The 20,227-nt window shown below is 35.9% G+C and overlaps 1 protein-coding gene across 1 annotated transcript in view; it reads right to left on the bottom strand.

Moving 5' to 3' along the window:
• Nucleotides 1-20,227, bottom strand: part of EFCAB11 (EF-hand calcium binding domain 11) — an 80,720-nt gene that overhangs the window by 55,246 nt on the left and 5,247 nt on the right. The window contains exons 3-5 of the mRNA XM_055715972.1: nt 17,252-17,318; nt 16,902-17,003; nt 15,440-15,530 (exon numbers count right to left, since the gene is read on the bottom strand). Of these exons, the coding sequence (XP_055571947.1) occupies nt 15,440-15,530; nt 16,902-17,003; nt 17,252-17,318 (260 nt within the window). The remainder of the gene's footprint in view (nt 1-15,439; nt 15,531-16,901; nt 17,004-17,251; nt 17,319-20,227) is intronic.

Here is a 20,227-nt window from a genome sequence, read left to right as displayed (position 1 = left end):
ATAAAGACTATCAAGAATGCTTAATGATTCCCCATTAAAGCTGCAGTAGTAGATAATACTCCTTTAACATGTAAAAGGCCTCCTACTATCAAGACACAGGACCATGAAAGAATTCATGAGACCAGGAGGCTATACATGGTACCTTATTACATTGCAAGGTCATGAAGATTTTAAAATGGAATAACATCATATGCACTAAATATGAAGCCAATGTATATATGTTCCTCTTCACTATACATTCAGTTCGGCAAGACAGGATCATTCCAATTCATGCCAGTGAAAAAAGCCTTACCATGTTTCATAAACAGATTTAAAACTTTTTATAGATTTTTATGAGATTGTCAACAGATTTCTTGACATTATTAATTGAGCTCTGGACTTAAATTAGCAATTGCCTCTACCAAAAACTGTATTAAGTAAAGAACAGAAAGAAGTTATTTCCAATTTCTGTGTCAGTACTTAGGTTTTCCACCCCTAAAAGTGAACGTATAAAACAATACAAAAGACCAAAATGTCCGAACTATTACAAGCCGTTACTATGGAGAACAGTTAATGTGTAAGAACAGTATTTTCCAAATCCATTAAATTTTAACTACTGACACTGCATGGGGGAAATCAATGATCTCTGAACACCAGTAATATTTGTCACTTGACTTCAGAAGCTATAGTCACTAAAATTCATACCCTCCTCAGTTATCTTTAGGCATATGTGAGGCATGACCATTGTTTACTTTGTTCTAAATGATGGATATCAGCAAATGCAAAAGGAAATTCACTAAGGAGCCAGCTATTAAAAGCTCCCAGTCCTGAACAGTCAGGATTTTAAAAGTATGAAAAGCAGAAGAATGAGTCTGTAAAAGAGAATGGCTGTGCTATATACATACATGAAAATAAGCATAACACACATTTACTAAAATCAATCTTCAGAAAAAAGAATGACATTAAGGTGAGGGCCAGAGAACAAGTTAGTTAATTACAGTCTTGTTAATTAAATGCATCAGTGACTCCTTACTGACCTTTTTCACTAGATGACTCCAGACAAAACTCCATTTGAAATGCTTATGAAGCACGTTTGTCAGCACAAAAAAGTTCGGCTGAAGAACTTATAAACCTTCCAGCACAGGAAGCCAAGAGGAAAAGACTAAACAGTTGACATAATTCTTTCAAATAAAACTTGATATGCCCTTTAAAATTACACAAAAATGTTTAATTTTTTTCAGAATTATTACTTTTCACTCTAGAATTAATATAAGGAAAAAACTATTAGGTCCTTAAATTGGAGTAACACTCATGCTCAAAAATTCTACTCACAGAATATTATGTATATCTATAAGCAGAAGACAATGTCACTATGTATTTATATTCACTAACTTAAGTAAAGGATTAACATTGCATTTGGCATTGTAGTCCCTACACCATATTAATGTTACTCATGGGAGAAAAACACAGCAGATAAAGACCAATAGAGGAAGAAGAGAATTTTCTGCCAACTTTGCGATTTCAACGTATAAGATACTACAGTTTAGTATTTATTAGGTGAAGGACAAGACACTGTCGTTACAGTACACAAGATGAATCAAAATTATCTGTCAAGAAAACAAGGGTTGTTCATTCACTCATTTCCTAAAATTATTTCATTCTGAAAGAGATTAACAGTACAGAAGTTTATAATTAGAGGACAAAGACACACACGTAATATACAGTAGACAGGCTGACTAGGAATATACTAAAAAAACCCCACAACAAATCAACCAAAAAACGCAGCTCCTTAATACAAGATAGTTTTAAAAGGATCATTATTTTTGCTTTGCTAAATATACTTAGCAGTTAAATTACAGAGATGATTGATCAATTTCTCAACAGTAAACCTGCATTTTAATTATGGAATTTGGCTTACTTTCAGCAAAGACCCACAACTACCTTGGAGAATAAAACTTCAAATCATTAGAGACTTGAAACCATTTCTTTACCTGTTTCTGCAGGCTGTTTGGCTATATGGATCAATGGGTTACCTTGATAGAAAGATCCAAACTTGTTTCCCTGTGCTTTTGTTGAGTGTAAAAAATATGACCTCTGCATGTGTCTGAGCAACCCCAGGAATGTACTCTAGTGTTTGTAAAGTGAACATGTATACTGATGCCTTCTACTTAACATAATTCCAACAATAATTTCAATAGGCAGTCGATCAAGTAATTGATTGAAACATCATAATCCAGCAAAAGTTTGGTTTTGTTCAAATTGCTTTGCAGTTCCCAAACCAATTCTTTCATAATTCCTTTAAGATTCAAATATTTAATCAAACTCAGTAAAGAAAACACTTTAACTGGTATAAGAGACTCCACAGTGGGGAAAAACCACAACCCTGTCTGGCTAGGAAGTCTTGGTGAATTCTAGATTATTAGCAGAAATTTGGAATTGGGGAAGGAAAAGAGGAGGGGAACCCCTGCTTTGAGCTAAGCAACAGTCTGGACATCAGCAATGTGCTTTAAAGCTCTAAAGCCTATCAGTACTTGATCATTAACTTGGAGGAAAACATCCTGAAAGAGAAGAAACCATGATCCAAATTGCTGAACAAATTTCTTAGACCTTTAGTGTCTGTTAAACACATGTAAGAATTGGAAGTAGATTGAATACATCTGCCATACTCATACAGCATATACATGGCATTTCCCATATCAAGATAGAAAGATGATGTCCTGCCAAGTAGCCCTAATAGAGGACATAGAGCATTGGTAGTACATCAGCTTTTGGCAAAAGGCTCCTCAGCTCATTTTGCCTTGTTGATTTCCGTCTGGATCACAATATAAGTAATATTGAGAAGAGGTCACATCAGGTTACTCAGATGCCATATCACATGATAGAATTGTTAACTTAAACCTTCAACAACTTTGGCTGTGAAAATAAACACATAAAAAGTATTTAGAATGGTCTATGTTCAAGGCAGAGATTGAAATTACAGCTGTTGCACAATTCTAGGATACAGCACCTAGACACGGACAGTTCCTGGTTGAAATGGAACTACAAGTTTCATATGGGAAAGTAACAGTTTGAATTATTTAAAAGTTTTTGAAAAGTATGACATGCTTGCTAGGAAAAAGAATGTTGTTCTACAGAAATACGGGAATAACAACAGAGTATCTGACAAATGAACAGCTTCCTCACCCATTACCTGTCTACCATAGTGGGCATCATCAGATGTTCCAAATTAAGAATAATTACTGAGCACTTCACTCACTAACAAGTTTTTTTCCTATTCCTAGTTAATAACCAACATAGACAAAGAAAGAAAATTAGGGGGAAAAAAAGCTGTGAATTCATAGGGATGGGGTGGGACAGGATGAAAGGATTTGAAATTGTAAGCCTTTAAGAGTCTAAAAAACAAAGACAAATGGAGTGAGAAATTTTGATGAAGGATCTTTTTTTCAAAGGAAAAGATAATTTAGTGTGAATCAATTACCTTTCCTACAACTGCTACAGTACACAAACACAAAGTGAAGAAATCTGAAGCCATAATTTCTGGTCATGTCTGAGAGAAGCAAGCCTAGAGTGGGGCAATTAAGGCCTTTCACGGAAAGCTCTTTTCAAACAAAATAATAACACAGGAGGGTATATTTCTCCAGAATATGTAGCAGTTAAGTACTGCAAGTGCTCAAGGATGATATTAACAAAGGATCCTAAATGGCCAGCATTTTATTTGGAATATCTGAAAACTGTTCACAATGACAGGAAATGGAATCCTCTTGACTCCCCTGAATCAGTGATTGAATAGAGCTTTCTCTGTACTAGCTGAAGTTCTGTGAGAAAGCCACATATGTTCTTTCTTACATTAGAATTTGTAAAAGAAAAAAGCAAGCAAAGGCATACCGACCACAAATCCACAGTTTGTTAAAAGAACTCCTTATGAAGTTAAAAAAATCCGTTGACTCAAATTACCAACAATTCAACACTGAAATTTTATCCAGAGCACATCAGTGAAGCACTCTTAATCACTCTTTTATCTATAATATCTATCACCAAACGCTCATACTAGACAATCTTTTTGGGAATAAAAACCCACCATTTATTGCTATCTTTTTGGCAGAAGACACATCTTACCTAACATAGCTTCAGGCCCGATGCAGACTACTGACCCACGTAATGACAGTAATTCAACTCTATCTAATGCAGGAGAATCTTTTGCTTTGGCACACTGACTTCTCTTTTACCATTCCAGTTTGTGTTCTGTGACAGGTGCATATGTTTCTGAGTCTTAAGATCATTTTCCAAAAACATTAAGGATAATCAGTCTGTCTAACTGAGCTATATGGAACAGGTCAAAACTGTGGAGGTACTGCATTTGCAAAATGTCCTCAGCTCCCAGAGAACCATAGCTCATTTCTCTAAGAAGAAGAGAAGAACTTGGGTTCTGGAATCTACTGCCTCTCATATGTATTACCACATGTTGAGTGGTAAGTCACAAGATCTTTGGGAAAGAAATGGTATTTTGCTGAGTATTTTTCTATTGCCTAGTGTAATGTGTGACCCTAGTCCTTAGTTAAGTTTCTCAAGTGCTACTGAATATACTTTAACTTCTGAGGTTCTTGTGCTGCAACAGAAATCACAGAAGCACAGAATCATACAATTGGGTTGGAAGGGATCTCTGGGCATGACCTGGTTATATTGAAAGAAGGGCCTCAGATTAGCTTACACAGGGTCCTGTCTATTCCAGGAAGGAGATTCCACCACTTCTTTGGGTAACCTATTGCAATGATAATTCCCCTCAACAATGAAGACTTTTTTCGCATATGCAGATAGAATTTCCCATGCCAGAACTTGTATACATTGCCTCTTGCCATGGTACATCATTGTGCTGTGCGGGGCCCTTTTTCATGATCATGTGAATTTGTGTACTGATGACTCCTCTTCTGTAGTATTGTTGTGGTTTAACCCTGGCCAGCAACTTACACACCACAGAACCACTCACTCACTCCCCCCGTGTCAGGACGGGGGACAGAACTGGGAGACTAAAAGTGAGAAAACTCCTGGGTTGAGATTAAGACAGTTTAATGGGTAAAGCAAAATTTGGGCACACAAGCACAAGGAATTTATTCACCACTTCCCATTGGCAGGCAGGTGTTCAGCCATCTCCAGGGAAGCAGGTGAATGGTTACTTGGCAAGACAAATGCCATTACCCCAAACGTCCTCCCCTTCCTTCTTTGTCCCCCAACGTTATATACTGAGCATGACAGTCTATGGTATGGAATATCTCTTTGGCTAGTTCAGGTCAGCTGTCCCAGTCATGTTGCCTCCCAGCTTCTGGTGCACGTGCTCACTGGCAGAGCAGAATAAGCACTACTTAGCAACAACTAAAACATCAGTGTATTAACAACATTATTCTCATACCAAATCCAAAACACAGCAGTGTACCAGCTACTGAGAAGAAAATTAACTCTGTCCCAGCCGAAACCAGGACAAGTATCATCAATGTACCATAACACAAGATCCAGCATATGCTCAAGGGTATCTGTAAACTTATTTTTTTAGGATTCCATGATTAAAAATTAATCTTCTCACCATTAAATTCATTTTAAGAAAATTTGCACAATTTACAAAATTTGGAGGAAAAATTCAATGGATACATTTTAAAAATTCAGAAATCATCTTAGATTATTATCTTTCAGGATTTATGGCATTGTACTTCTCAAACTTCTAAGGGAAATATTACAACAGAAGAATACATCAGTTATAAATCATATGAAACAAATAATTCTGTGAATAGTTGAGCTAACAATGCCTGATTTCCTGTAGATTTCCACCCTATGATTGACTGACTTCAGAGTCTACGATAAAATCTTTGTCTGAAGCTTCTCTGCAGTTGGGCCTTTATGAGGTCTTGCTTCCATGTAGACTCTGTGATGACTGTTAAGATTCATTAACTCACATAACAGCCTTTTCCTCTGTTGGAGGTACTTACAGCATCTCTCTCTTCTTCTTTGTTCACCTATTTTTAGGAAATTTCCAGAAATTCAATTATTTATTTGATCTCAGCTCTTTGTGATATTTCGCTGAAACCAGTCTCTAAGTTCCAAAGGTATCAGCGAGGGGACACCCATTATCTTACAAGCCTTATAAGAAGTCAGTTAAAAAACTCACAGAAATTCCTGTAAAGCTGAAACATGAACACTTTTATAAACTTCGTCCAATTAAGGAATATAAGTATTGGTAAGAGCACATACATAATTTAAATGCTATCAATAATATTTCATCCTTAATTCAAACAAAATACTAAAGATGAAGTAAATGGACACTGTGCAGCTATGTAATAAACAGTACATGCTGCCAATTAACTCAAAAGCATTTATTAAATCAAGTAATAACTTAGTCTGTCATGTTAAAAACAAGTGCTGTCATCAGGTATTTCTTTAAACTAGCTATTAATTTTTGTTAGGATGTAATATGACAATATCTCTTTTTCAATTGTGTTGCAATTCTGATGATGATTAGTTTTCTCAAAATGCAGCAGAAATTGTAAGAAAAAAAGAACAAAATCTAAACCCAAAGAAAACTGGCTAACAATTTGACAGAAGCCTTTTCTTTTATTATGCTGTAAACTGGCTCTTTTTTATTTTGTCACGGTTTTATTCTACTATAAAGGGACCCTAGGCTTTGCAAACCTCCTTTGCTCTTGCAAAGAGTTATTGCTATTTATATTATCTACTACTCATACTATATTATTCTACTATATTCAATGCATTTTTTTGCCTCAGTCTTTAATAGTAATGATAGACTTTGGGCTGCCCAGTTCCCTAAGCTAGAGGACCACTACTGTGGGAACAGCGATTTTCCCTTTGCAGACACTGAAATTGTAAGGGATCAGCTGTTTCACCTTAATGTTCACAAGTCCATGGGGCCTGATGTGATTCACCCCAGACTACTGAAGGAACTAGCAGATGTTATATCAGGACCCCTCTCTATCATCTACCAAAGGTCTTGAGAGTCTGGGGAGGTCCCTGCTGACTGGAAGCCAGCCAGTGTTATTCCACTTCCACAAAAAGGGTGTGAGGGAAGACCCAGGGAACTACAGACCTGTTTGTCTAACCTCAGTTCCTAGAAAAATTATGTAGTATTGAATGGCATTTAAATAGTGCAATCATCAGGTAGTCAACATGGGTTCAAAAAGGGAAAGTCCTGTTTAACTGCTTTGATATACTTCTATGGTATGATATGGATGAAAGGAAGGTGGTGGATGTAGTTCTTCTGGATTTTAGAAAGGCTTTTTATACTGTCCCTCACATCTTCCTTCTGGAAAAATTATCCAGCTGTGGGATGAGTGGGTTTATGGTGTGCTGGGTGAAGAACTGGCTGAAGGGCAGAGCTCAAAGTGTTGTAGTGAAAGCTACGTGTGGCTGGTGACCAGTCACCAGTGGCATTCCTCAGGGTTCAGTTCTAGGGCCAGTTGTGTTCAATAGATTTTTCAATGACCTGGATGCCAGAGTTGAATGCACCATTAACAAGCTTGCTGATGGCACCAAACTGGGAGGTGCTGTTGACTCTTGAGGGACAGGAAGCCTTGCAGAAGGATCTAGATAGATTGGAGCATTGGCCAATGATTAATATGATTGAACTATTTAGAAGGAATGGGCATATAAATATGCATGTACTGTATAACACTTGCGTGCTAGGTTTTGCTCTCAAACATGCAAAAATTCATATGTGTACTTATATCAATTATTTTAGCAGTCCCTTTCTCTTCAGATAAAGTGATACACAAAAAACTTCAACATTTTAAATTAATTTTCTGTAGGTTTGGAAAAACAAAAAGACCAGGGTCATATCTGCTAGAAATTCTATTTAAAATTTTTGTTGGGATGATTTGGTGTCAGATTTTTTTTTAATATGAAAGCTCTGTGCTTTCACTAGATATGAAATAGATGTATAACAGCTTACTGATCCATAGGAACAGTATGCCCAGTTCCTGCAGTATTTAGCTAGCGATGGTTTTTATTAGACGAGTGTTAGAACGAATTAATAATTTGAATTTACAGTAGTATACTAGGCCTGGCTGGGATGGAGTTAATTTTGCTTACAGTAGCACCAATGGTGCTGTGTTTTGGATCTGTGAGTAGAACCATGTTGACCACACACCAATGTTTTGGCTATTGCTGAGCAGTGCTTGCACAACCTCCAGGCTTTCTTTTTCCCCACTCTGTTCCCCTAGTGAGTAGGCTGGAGGAGGGCAAGAAGTTAGGAGGGGACACAGCTAGGACAGCTTACCTAAACTGACAAAACAAATGTTCCATACTATATGAAATTTGTTGCTCATGCTGTAAAGAGACCTACATCACCTATTGTTGCAATAAAAGAAAGGCTGAAAGAGTTGAGGCTGTTCAGCCTGGAGAAGTCTCTCCAGGGAGACCCTTTTGCAGCCTTGCAATATATAAAGGGGGCTTATAAGTAAACCATAGAAAGACTTTTCACCAAGGCCTGTATTGACAGGACAGAGGCAATAGCTTTAAAATGAAAGAGGGTAGATTTGGATTGGCTATCAGGAAGAAACTTTTTACAGTGATGATGATGAGACACTGCAACATATTGCCCAGAGAAGCTGTGGATGCCCCATCACTGGGAAGTATTGAAGGTCAGGTTGAATGAGGCTTTGAGCAGCCTGGTCTACTGAAAGATGTTCCTGCCTGTGGCAGAGGCGGTGGACTAAATGATCTTTAAAGGTCCCTTCCAACCCAAAACATTCTATGACTCTATGACATGCTCATTAATAAAAGCTTGGGGAAAGGATGAGGAAGGAGGGCACATTTGTTGTTACGGTGTTTATCTTCTCAAGTAACTATTAGGCATGCTGCTTCCAGGAAGCAGCTGAATCTCTGCCTGCCAATGAGAAGTAGTGAATAAATTCTATATTCGGGTTTTTTTGCAGGTACAACTTTGCTTCACTTGTTGAAGTGTCCTTATCTCAACCCACGAGTTTTCTTGCTCTTACTCTTCTGATTCTCTCCTCCATCCCACTGTGGGGGCAGTTAGTGAGTGACTGGGCGGGTGCTTAATTGCTGCCCAGGGTCAACCCACCATCAGTAGCAAAGTACGTCGTTAAGTAATTGGATTACAAAATTGGTTACAGGGTTCTAGATACAAAAAAACAACGCAGACCTCATTATTAGTATTACCCAAAAGATACATCTATCTTTAGGTGTTAACTCAGAATTCTCTAGAAAATGTTTTCAACCATGTGTGTTTTCTCTCCAAGTATCGCCCCACTTAGGCAGTACCTGGGATACATACAGCCTTAATTGTGTATTGGTTCCCTGTGCAATGCATCATGAAATAGGTACTGCCTTGAAAAAGAACTTGTGTTAGGGTACAGCTTCTCAATATAAAAACCATTCAGTTTGACTCTTTTCCTCCTGAACACTTAGTACTTTCTTAGATTAATTTGTGATCTCCTTTTCCCCTTTCCAGTTCCTCTCATCTCACAAGCATGAAACACAGTGGGTATTATAAGAAAGCTGTTGGATTTTTGTCCAACTCACAAATGCCAGCTAAGGAGAGCTAGGAGCTGTTGGATTATTTGTACTTGTTGTCTTCCTGGAGTGAGATACCAGTTACAGAAAGACATTCTCAACTCCAGTCCCTGATAGGAGAGAGTAAATAAAGATGCTGAGCCACGTCCTTTACACTTTGATGTTCAGACTGGTTTACCATCTTCTTTTACCAGTTTTAGGGCAATGGTATATTATTTGTGGGCACAGGACAAGCTTTTAACCCATGATTTGAAAAAAGAAAAGGTACATACACTTAGCTGCATGAGTAGACAAAAAAAATGGATCTTTTCTATTAGAGATGGTTCTCAAGAGATAAGGAAAAGGACTTGTATAGGTGATGAAGTGTGATAACATGAAAGGCTGCAAGACAGTTGCTTAAGAAACAAGAATAACAAAGGAATAAACTACTGCAGGCATCACTAGAGCTGGAATGACATTGTACTGTGTACTATGTTTCCATGGCAACTAGCCATAGGAAGAATAATGTCTCATATTCACTGTGCTCTGCAGTACATGTCTATAAATCAAACTTGCATAAAGGAGCATAAGATTTCTTCCATGGGGTGGCTCTGAAAAACAGGTTATTTTCTCATTACTAGATAATTACATGAAAGAAATACGAGACAATTAGGTCATCTTTTTGTATGGAAAGTACCAATACATACAAAAGTACTAATATACCTCTTGTGTGTGATCCTATCAATCTAAAGGCACAGCAGCATAAAATGCAGATCATGAACGTCTTCTTTTCTTCCTTAAGATCTGATTTATGCTTGCTAGCTTTAAAAACTGTATGAGACTTTTCTGTCTACTTTTGGTTTGCAAGACATTTTTCATCATTTATAGGTTCACTCACATTCATATGTGATTGGTTTTCAGCTTACTTCTGTCACTATTTCCATTATCATGGTCTCAGGATTTAGCATACAAATAACCTATTTTTTCTAAACAAATGGTACAGCTAAGACAAATATTTTCTCAGCAGCAGTAATTAATAATATTGTATAATTCAAATATGACATTCATATTCTCAACAAAAAAGGAAAACAGTACTTGAAATATTTTTTTTAAGAATCTGAATCCCACTTTAAAAGACATCATGTTCACTTACAGACAGCCATTTATCACAAATTATTACTGCAGAGGACTTGTCACATTTCATATCCATGTAGCTACAAGCAGAACAGCAGCATTATAGAAATTCTTGTGTGTGTTACCCATTACAAAGGGCCCCACCATGAAAGAACATATCACATAATTTACCTTAGCAGGTATTTCTGCAACTCCTGTGAGAAGAATGTTGACTTTTTACGGTATGACGGCATTTTAATCAGGTGCATGATAAGTACTTGAGCATTTTGTTCAATATAACTGCAATATTAGCTCAGAAATAATAAATGTTACGCTATGGTTCAGGCAAGATTATGGACAGTTGATACAATCAAATATAAACTGAAAACTTACCCACATTTTGCAAAATTTAGCGACAGCTCAGTGCAGTATATTACTGACATTTTTAAGAAAACAATCCCTCAGGAGAAAGAATGTCTACATTAAATATCATTTTGTCAATATAAGATGAAAATATGTTTGTGTTTGGTCCTATTCCCATGGAATTTAAAAAAAAAACACAAAACAAAACACACCAAAACCTAAATCACTCACTCACTACACTTAGAAACACTACTGAATGAGGTATCTTTTTTCTCTCATAAAACTGAGCATTTAACACAACCACTCCATCCTGAAGCTCTATTACCAATTCAGATTAACTCACTACATCTTTACTCATTTATAATGGAATATACAATGTTAATGTACAGTAGAGATAGTAACTGTATGTTTCATAGCCCTGTATTCCAGTAAATACAGTACAGCCATTGCTAATAATAGACCACAAACTCTGTACTGAGTTTGCAAGGTCTGAGGACTGAGGCTGGTCAGACTTTGTCTGAACTTGCTTGACCTGCCTGGAGATTTTACTCGCTTTACCTTTAACAGCAGTTCTTTTAAGGACCAGGTGGCTATGCCTAATTTGTTCTTCTTACCTTTATACAGTATAAACACCTTTATACAAACAGTAGTAACAAGAATTTTTTCTATGTAAAATGAAATATTTATGAGTTTAAGATAATGATGTAGAGAAATATGGACCGGGCATGATAGCAGCGGCCTTCAGAAGTAAAGACACGGCATATAGAGTAAAGGAGTACAGGGACAGGATGTTAAGATACAGGGCACAGGCTGACATTGGAGGACCAAGACTATAAACAACTCGCCAATTGTCAGTTAAAGAAATGCAGACACAGGAGCTGGACAGAAGTAGTTTTATGGATAACAAAGAGAGCAAAGAACAAGTTATCTAAAATACATAAAATGATGCAATGTGGGCTTGTAGTCCAACAAAAAAGAGGAAGGTGTAAATTGTGTTGGAAAACATATAATAGTGACCCAAAGCAGATGCTAGAGTGAGAGAGAAGAAAACATCAATATGAATATCATACTCCTTCTGGTGAAGAACTCAGGATAATGGCAATTCACCCTACCATGCCTGTCTTGAACTTGTCAGCCTCAGGACTGAGGGACAGTGGAAAGCTGAGAATAACCACAGGAAGAGGGGTATATGATAGGAGATGTATAATATTTTTAACCACATTGAGACTTTTTTTAGCATAGTATCCTTTTATTAGTATGTTATTTTCCTTCTTTTTTTTTTTCAATTATTAAATCTGTACTAACAATAATTCTTTGACTAGACTTCTAAGATTTCACTATATAGTAAAAACAAATACTGGCTTTATGTATCAGTTGTGTCTCCTTTGTAGTCACAAAAAGGTTTTGAGCATAACAGCTGTTTACCGGTAGGTTAGAAAAATAATCTGTTATTCTTTAGCTTCTTACTATATTATATTAAATATTTTAAGACTATTTTAATATTAATAAAATACATGAATGAAAGATGCAATTCCATTACCAAGGCTCAAGTTTCTTAAAATCAGTTCAACATGTATGGATGCCTTATTATGAGCATTTTGAACGCCTACAAATCAAGCCTGTTTTATCTGAAAGCCGAATTACTTTGGTGGGGCCCTTCATTCTTAAGTAAATCAATTACTGATATTTCTACAAGTGTAGAATTACACTTTTTTTCATTTTTACGTGTAAGAATATGTTGAGAATTACACTCTGTAGCAGAAAATAATTCTCTGCTCTCTATGGTAAGTAGAGAAGCTAAGTATTATGTACTTGCCTTTAACTTTTTTCCTACTTCCCTTTCCTTTCGATTCCTTCTAGTCTTTCTGGCACTAACCAGAGACCTAGCTTGCGCTGTAACATTTTTATTCATTCTAAGTATAAGAAAATAATACATGCAAACTTCCAAATTAAAGGATCCCACCAATACCTGACTTGGTTTGGAGAAAGCATTTCCACCAAAGTGAAAATTTTATAAACATTAAAAACCCTTTTCATATAACAATTTCAAAAAGCTCTGAAATACACCAATTAAGCTTTCTTGTTTTCTTCATCTCCATATGTCACTATGTTTTACTTAAGATTTGGAATGCTCTTTTTGAACATTGAAGACTCCCAGTCTTCCCCACTGATTGTACTACGGTTAACATCACAGTGATCACAGTATATAAACTGCACCCCTTCCAGATGAAATTACACTGAAAGACGTGCTCCCGGCATGCATCCGAAGCACTCAAACTTCTAGTGATCATTCAGTCTGTTGACCAGGCTAGAATTAGTCCAAGTAACTCCCTCAACAAATGTCATACAGATACTGGGTCCCCAGCATAAACTTCTTGCTCAACAGACATGATCTCTGTGTGCTCTATATGCAGTTTTATAACTCACACTTGATCAGAGTCATCACACCTAAAGATGCTAAACATCTCAAATGTATATGAATTGCAAATTATTTCACTTAATGCAAAAATATATTTCAAAACTATGTTCAGTTGCAAAACTTAATTTTGATCTCTGTACTAAAAAGAGGGAAGAACAAGAAACATAGCTATAAATATGAAATTATATATCTTCTGTTTGTTTTAGTAATCCATTGTGATGTGGATTTTGTGCTACAAATACATTGAAGCTTCTGACAAATACCTAATATCCAAAGTATTTCCTCTGGCTTTCTTTTCATACAGTTTTAATCATATAATTCAATTTAGGACAAAAGTCTTCACTCTGTTTCCCTACATAAATTTCAACATATACACCAACAGTTAAAAGAACTGTCCAAAAAGGGTGTGTACCTAAAAGAGTATTGAGGACTCTAATTTCAAATTACAATTCTGAAGAGATCCATGCAGATTTGGCCTGTTCAGTCATAAAGAGATCTGTATTACACCACACTATTGTGAAATTTTTTTCAAGAGTAGCTGAAAAAACATGCAAAGTTCTTGAAAAAGAATTTTTTGTGTGTTTCTCTTCAGGTTCCATACCTTGTTCATAAACATGCAATCACAAGTTTCATTTGCTGGACTGGGTTATTTACAGACTAATATGCTAGCATTAAGAGCTATTGTTGATCATGGGATGTCATCTTTAATAGATACATAGTATACCATAATATTTGATTGAACTTTCCTTAATTTATTAAATTTATCATGATTAGGATTTAAAATTGAAATTGGGGAGTTTCATTGACAGAAAAATGGGCCACAAATTTTCAGAACTATTTGACAATATGAAGCTAAGTCTGAATTTATTTGACAATTTTTCAAATGAGAAAGCTAATGAAAAAATATATGTAAAAATGCAAAATAAAACAATACGAATAGCAACTACATATGCTTTTCTGACCTAAAAAGCATTAATATTCAAGAAAAACATTTTACTCACAGGGCAGAAAAATTGGACATTAGGGTCTTCATAGAAGTCCTTAAAATAAAGTATTTTTAAAAGGTAAAACCTACAGCTATTCTGTCTACATTTTCCTGCTTATTTATTGACAATATACCAAAAAGTGATAGTAAAATCTCTTGGACATCAAGAAAAACACACCATACAACTTTGCAAACCTTCTTAAAATAATTACTTTCCCCAAAATGTGTTACATCTTTAGTGCAAAACCGCAAGATTACCATCTAAGACATTCATGAGTCATGCTACACTTTGATTTTATGACTGTATGTCAGTGGCTTGACATATGTACAGACCAATTCTTGTCCTGCTACAATGCTTTGTACCATGGCTCCAGATACTGCAAAATGAAGAACAACCTAAAATCTAACCCCGCCTTCTAAAGATGGTTCTGAGCAAGCTATCTGACACCATGTCTACAAAAGTGAAGGACTTCTTTCAATAACTCAGTTACTTCCAAACAAACCATTGACATCACAAAAAGAAATTTCTACCCTTTGCAATACAGTGTTTTCCAAAACATTTTTAAAATAATGTTTACTAGCAACTGCAGAAGATCAATTTTTTATGAGCTGCAAATTAGCCTCAAAATTTTATCCTTTCACTTGGAGCCAATCTCACCTTGCAAGAAATCTCATCACTACTGTCTTGCAATATGCACTACAGTTTAACTGAATTTTTCAAGAGACAGCTCTTGAATGCTGATTTCCTGATTACAGGAGGAAAATGTAAAATCAAATAATTTTAGGCTTCTTAGGAAACAGTACAGGCAACAAATTACTTTATGTATCAGGTAATATTTATTATTTTAATTATAGCTATTATTTTTATTATTTCTATTTATATAATTTATATTAATTATTTACACATTACTTAAATTTATAGTATTTATCATTAAAGGCATTGAAACAGTAAAGTGGTGAAGCTTATATCTTCAGCTGCATGATAGAATCAAATAATTTCAATTAACTGAAACGCATACAACAAAAAGCCTGCTATCCAGGAATAAGGATCTCTCTGTTAATCTTACCTGAAGGCTTCAACTATGATTTTTTCAGACAGCTTAGGAGAAAAAGAATTGCAGGCTCTCTTGAAGTCCTCAAAAGTAGAAAATCCTCCATCTTTTAAATCAAAATTAGACAAGAGAAAAATAATATAAATTAAGTTTTTTTTAAAAAAATACTTAATACAATTATGTTTGCACGTGAGCTATCGATTCACATTTCTGAAATGGTTATATACTTTTTAAGTTACTGTAGTCACAAAATATTTTAGGATAGCTACATTATATAGACGAACAGTCTAAGGAAGATTAATCCTTTTTGCCACTGTGAACCCGTTTCAGAAGTACTGTGCCTACAACATCTACAACTCTCTTATTTTAACTTTAGAAGCAGACATTTTGATTTGCAAAGTTCAGATTTGTAAAACTTTGAAAATACAGACTCTAAAATATGCAAAATTACATTTCAAGTCTATCATTTTTACTGACATAATTACTCTGAGCAAAATGTGTGTCAAATTTTTTCTGTCATAAAAAATGTCTTATTCAGTTTAATCCTGCTGCAGACTTAAGATCCTGAATACATTGTATTGTATCAGAATAATACCAACTGATCAATCACTTAGGTTATGAATTCACTTCCAGATACAACTGGAAAATAAAGCATCTCAAACAGGGCTATCACAGATTGTGTACAGCAGAGAGTGAGACAAACAAAAGCACAGTGCTTGAAGCACTCAGGTCCTTTGAAATAATTCACTAAAAATAACACTTCAAAAGTCACTTTTAGCTCATGCAAAAAGCTCAGTTCATGCTTATCTGATCATCCCAACATCAGATCTGCCGTATGTTTCGCTTTCCCTCTTTTCAAGGACCATAGACCTATCCTCAGGTCAGGAAGCAAAATTAAAAGGATCATCTGAATGTCCATCAGTTCACAGGCTCCTGATGAACTTTTCCATTTTTCAGTTTGTGATGGGAGATCCTCTGCTGCCTAGCAGGCATGAATAAGAATCACCACATATGCTTCCCAACAAGAACAAGAGAAAAAAATCCTTGTTGCTTTGCTTTCCCTTCCTTGGTCTATCATAAGAAGTAAGATATATCTGTAGCCATCACCAGGGACCGAAATCTGTAAAATATGTAGCCCAAATAAGCAAGTGGAGATGTATGAGTAATAGAGAAACAATGAGAGATAGTAACAGCAAGTAGATAGAGTGAATGGCTAGATATTTCTTTCTTTCCACAGCTGGAGGAGCTCACAGAACAAAAGACAATCCAGTGCTACCATCAAATGCTGCAGCCTACTAACCCTGACTTTATTTATAGCAATATCATCATGATTTTTTGTTAGTCTGGTACTATTATACTTAACTTTGTAGCATCCAGGACATCTCATCTTAATGTCTCTTTCATTTCCTTCATATGTTCTGTTTTGCCTAATTGTTTTAGAATTAAATTAATACTCAAAATAGGAGAAAAAACTTACCTTGCACATCAAAAGCTATAAAACTTTGTCTTGTTTCATTACTGTATAACTGTGCATCCTTCTTCTCACTCATGAGATTTAAAAACTTTCCAAATAATAGACCTAGAAAAATTTAAAATATAAATAAATCTCCCTTCAATAAAGTCAGATTTATTTTTCTCCTTAAAAATATGTATAACTGTGGTCTACTAATTATGAATTCTAACTATATAAATAAACAGAAAACCAAAACTGAAATAATAGCCTTCAAAGTTAGCTCATGATCATGCAAACAATATCATTTAAATTTTCTCACATATTTTCTATACTTAAATATAATGCTTCTGTTTACTACTACTACTACTTGTTACCTGTCATCTCATGTTTCTTTACACTGGAGAGAAACATGGACTTTTTTATGTCAATAGCACTTGCATGCTATGGATAAAGATTCATGCTGCATAAACAATCTATCTGACATCATTCCCAGCAGTGAGAGAACTCTGATATAATCTATAACCTCAGATATAGATTCCTATGAAATTCATAATAAAACTGAATGTAAAACTGGATTGTTTTTTTTCCCCTGCATACTATATGAAAGTCTTTACTTGAACATTTACCTTATGCTTTTAATTAATTAAAAATGAAAAAAATTGAAATGCAAACATAGTTTGTAAGTTCTTCATTGACCATTTCTTCTAAATCAAAGTAAATCATAAAAATTAAGAAACAAAAATCTGCCCCACAGATCTTCAGACCTCCCCATGAAACATGCAAAGGTCTTGAAATAAAAATTCTGCAGGGGCATTTTTTTTTTTTTTGAGGGGGGTGGGTGGGTGGGAATCCTACTTCAGCTTGGTATTTAAACACAGACAAATACTCTTTTCCCATAACTTTCTAATATATGCTTTACGCTTATTTTAAACAATTTAATTTCCTTTAGAAGGCAACATGACTGTATCCTGCTGGAATTTTCCTTTATCAAATACATTAACAAAAGCTCTGCACTTCTATTTCTTGTGATTCATTCACATCTTATTCTTTCTGCAGTGGTTCAAAAGCACAACTCCTCCAGCTCCACCTGCTGTCTCAATGTAAGTGTTAAACGACAAGCTTACGGATTTCTGGGGTTATTTTCTTCATTTCTTCTTGAAAAATCATGTATTAAGAACTGTTATAGTCTCGGTTTCCAGGATTATGAAGTCTTGCTGCTTTCAACTGCTAGGTTCTGTACATGCACAATTTCTTTAATAACAGAGGTTGCCTAAACATACTGAACTTGCCTGCATGAACAGCTTTCCATTGAATTGGATAACTATGGAACTGAAACCATAAAAAGCAATATAAGCTGTCCATCCATTTATTTTTTCTTTCAGAGTAACATACGAGCCCAGAAAATTATAGTATACATTTTTTCTTTTACAAAATGACTCCTATAATAAAGTGCCGCCTATTCATTGATCTGGAGAGTTGGCAATTCATGTTCTACTAGAACAGGCTGTAAAGCTATCTCAACACACAAAAAGGTCATCTTAAAAAACTGTTCAAGCCAATTAGGTATTAATAAGCCCATAATCTATCTCTACATCTTAGTTCGCTATTTTTGGTTCAGGCATTCATAGGTGGCTGTTCTCTGAAAAAAAAAAATCTGAGTAAATTCTTTGTTCTGTATTTCTTGCCTAAATTAAAGATTTAAAAGTGAGGGTGTGGTTTAATAAACATGGGGTTGGGCATCAATGCTAGATCAAACAGTACCAACCTCCACAATACCCTTCAAATGTATTGATACAGGTACTTGTGGGGCCACATGGCAAAAGGGATGAGGGAATTTATTGATAAAAGCAACTATATTTTTTGCCACTTCATTGTTTTTATATGAATCGTTTTTTCAATAAGACTTGCCACATGACCCCAAAAACAGATGTATGGGCATAATTGATAAGGTCAAGGACAAGAAGGAAAAAAAAGGCAGCGCTACATAAATGGGAGGGTAGTTACAAAAAGAGATTTATTGAACTGGGGTGTAATACTCCGCTATTTGCACAAGTAAACAGTGGAACAGGATAAAAAAAACCTGACAGAACCTTTTTCATCACTTCCAACCTGAACACTAAAAATTACTAATTCTTTTTCTCAATCCCTAATCTATATAATGTTGCTATTAAGAAATATCACTTTGAGAAGCAAGAGTAAGTTCAACCTAAATGTAACATATGAGCACTAAAAACATTACAAAACTAAATGAAATCATATGATCCTCTTTAATAGCCATGGTCAACTCATTTACAGAATCACAGAATAGAATCATGGAATCATTTATGTTGGAAAAGACCCTTAAGATCATCGAGTCCAACTGTTAACCTAACACTGCTGAATCTACCACTAAGCTATGTCCCTAAGCATCACATCTATATGCCTTTTAAACACCTCATGAAGACTCAACCACCTCCCCGGGCAGCCCGTTCCAATGACTGACAACCCTTTTGCAGTGAAGAAATTTTTCATAATCTCCAATCTAAACCACCCTTGGTGCAACTTGAGGCCATTTCCTCTTGTCCTGTTGCTTGTTACTTGGGAGAAAAGATCAACACCCACTTCACTACAAACTCCTTGCAGGGAGTTGTAAACAGTGATAAACTCTCCCCTCAGTCTCCTTTTCTCCAGGCTAAACAGCCCCAGGTCCCTCAGCTGCTCCTCATAGGACTTGTGCTCCAGACCCTTCACCAGCCTCATTACCTTTCTCTGGAAACACTCCAGCACCTCTACATCCCTCTTGCAGTGAGAGGCCAAAACTGGACACAGTGTTCAAGGTACGGCCTCACCAGTGCCAAGTACAGGGGGACCATCACTTCCCTAGTCCTGCTGGCCACACAGTTTTGGACACAAGCCAGGATGCTGTTCGCCTCCTTGGCCACCTGGGCACACTGCTGGCTCATGTTCAGCCACCCATCAACCAGCACCCCCAGGCCCTTTTCCACCAGGCAGCTTTCCAGCAGGTCTTCCCACAGCCCGTAGCGCTGTGTGGGGCTGGTGTGACCCAAGGGCAGGACCCAGCACTGAGCCTTGTTGAACCTCATACAATTGGATACGTTATCATCAATATACATCGGGTTCTTGAGAATTATTGAGTCTAAGCTTTAAAATTTTAAAATTTATGAATGAAAATGAATAGAAATCATTGATAGCTGTTTGCATATTAACTGAATTTTGCAGTATCACAGAAGACATCACCAAATCCACCTCTACCTGGAACACAGAAGATATGCCACAGTAGTTTTCTACAGAAATGATAAATCTGAATTCCTGTAGGATTTCCATTTGATATCAATAGTATGCAATTTCAC

This window comes from Falco cherrug, chromosome 7, assembly GCF_023634085.1.
Source record: "Falco cherrug isolate bFalChe1 chromosome 7, bFalChe1.pri, whole genome shotgun sequence".
NCBI lineage: Eukaryota > Metazoa > Chordata > Aves > Falconiformes > Falconidae > Falco > Falco cherrug.
This window is presented reverse-complemented; position numbering and strand designations above follow the sequence as displayed.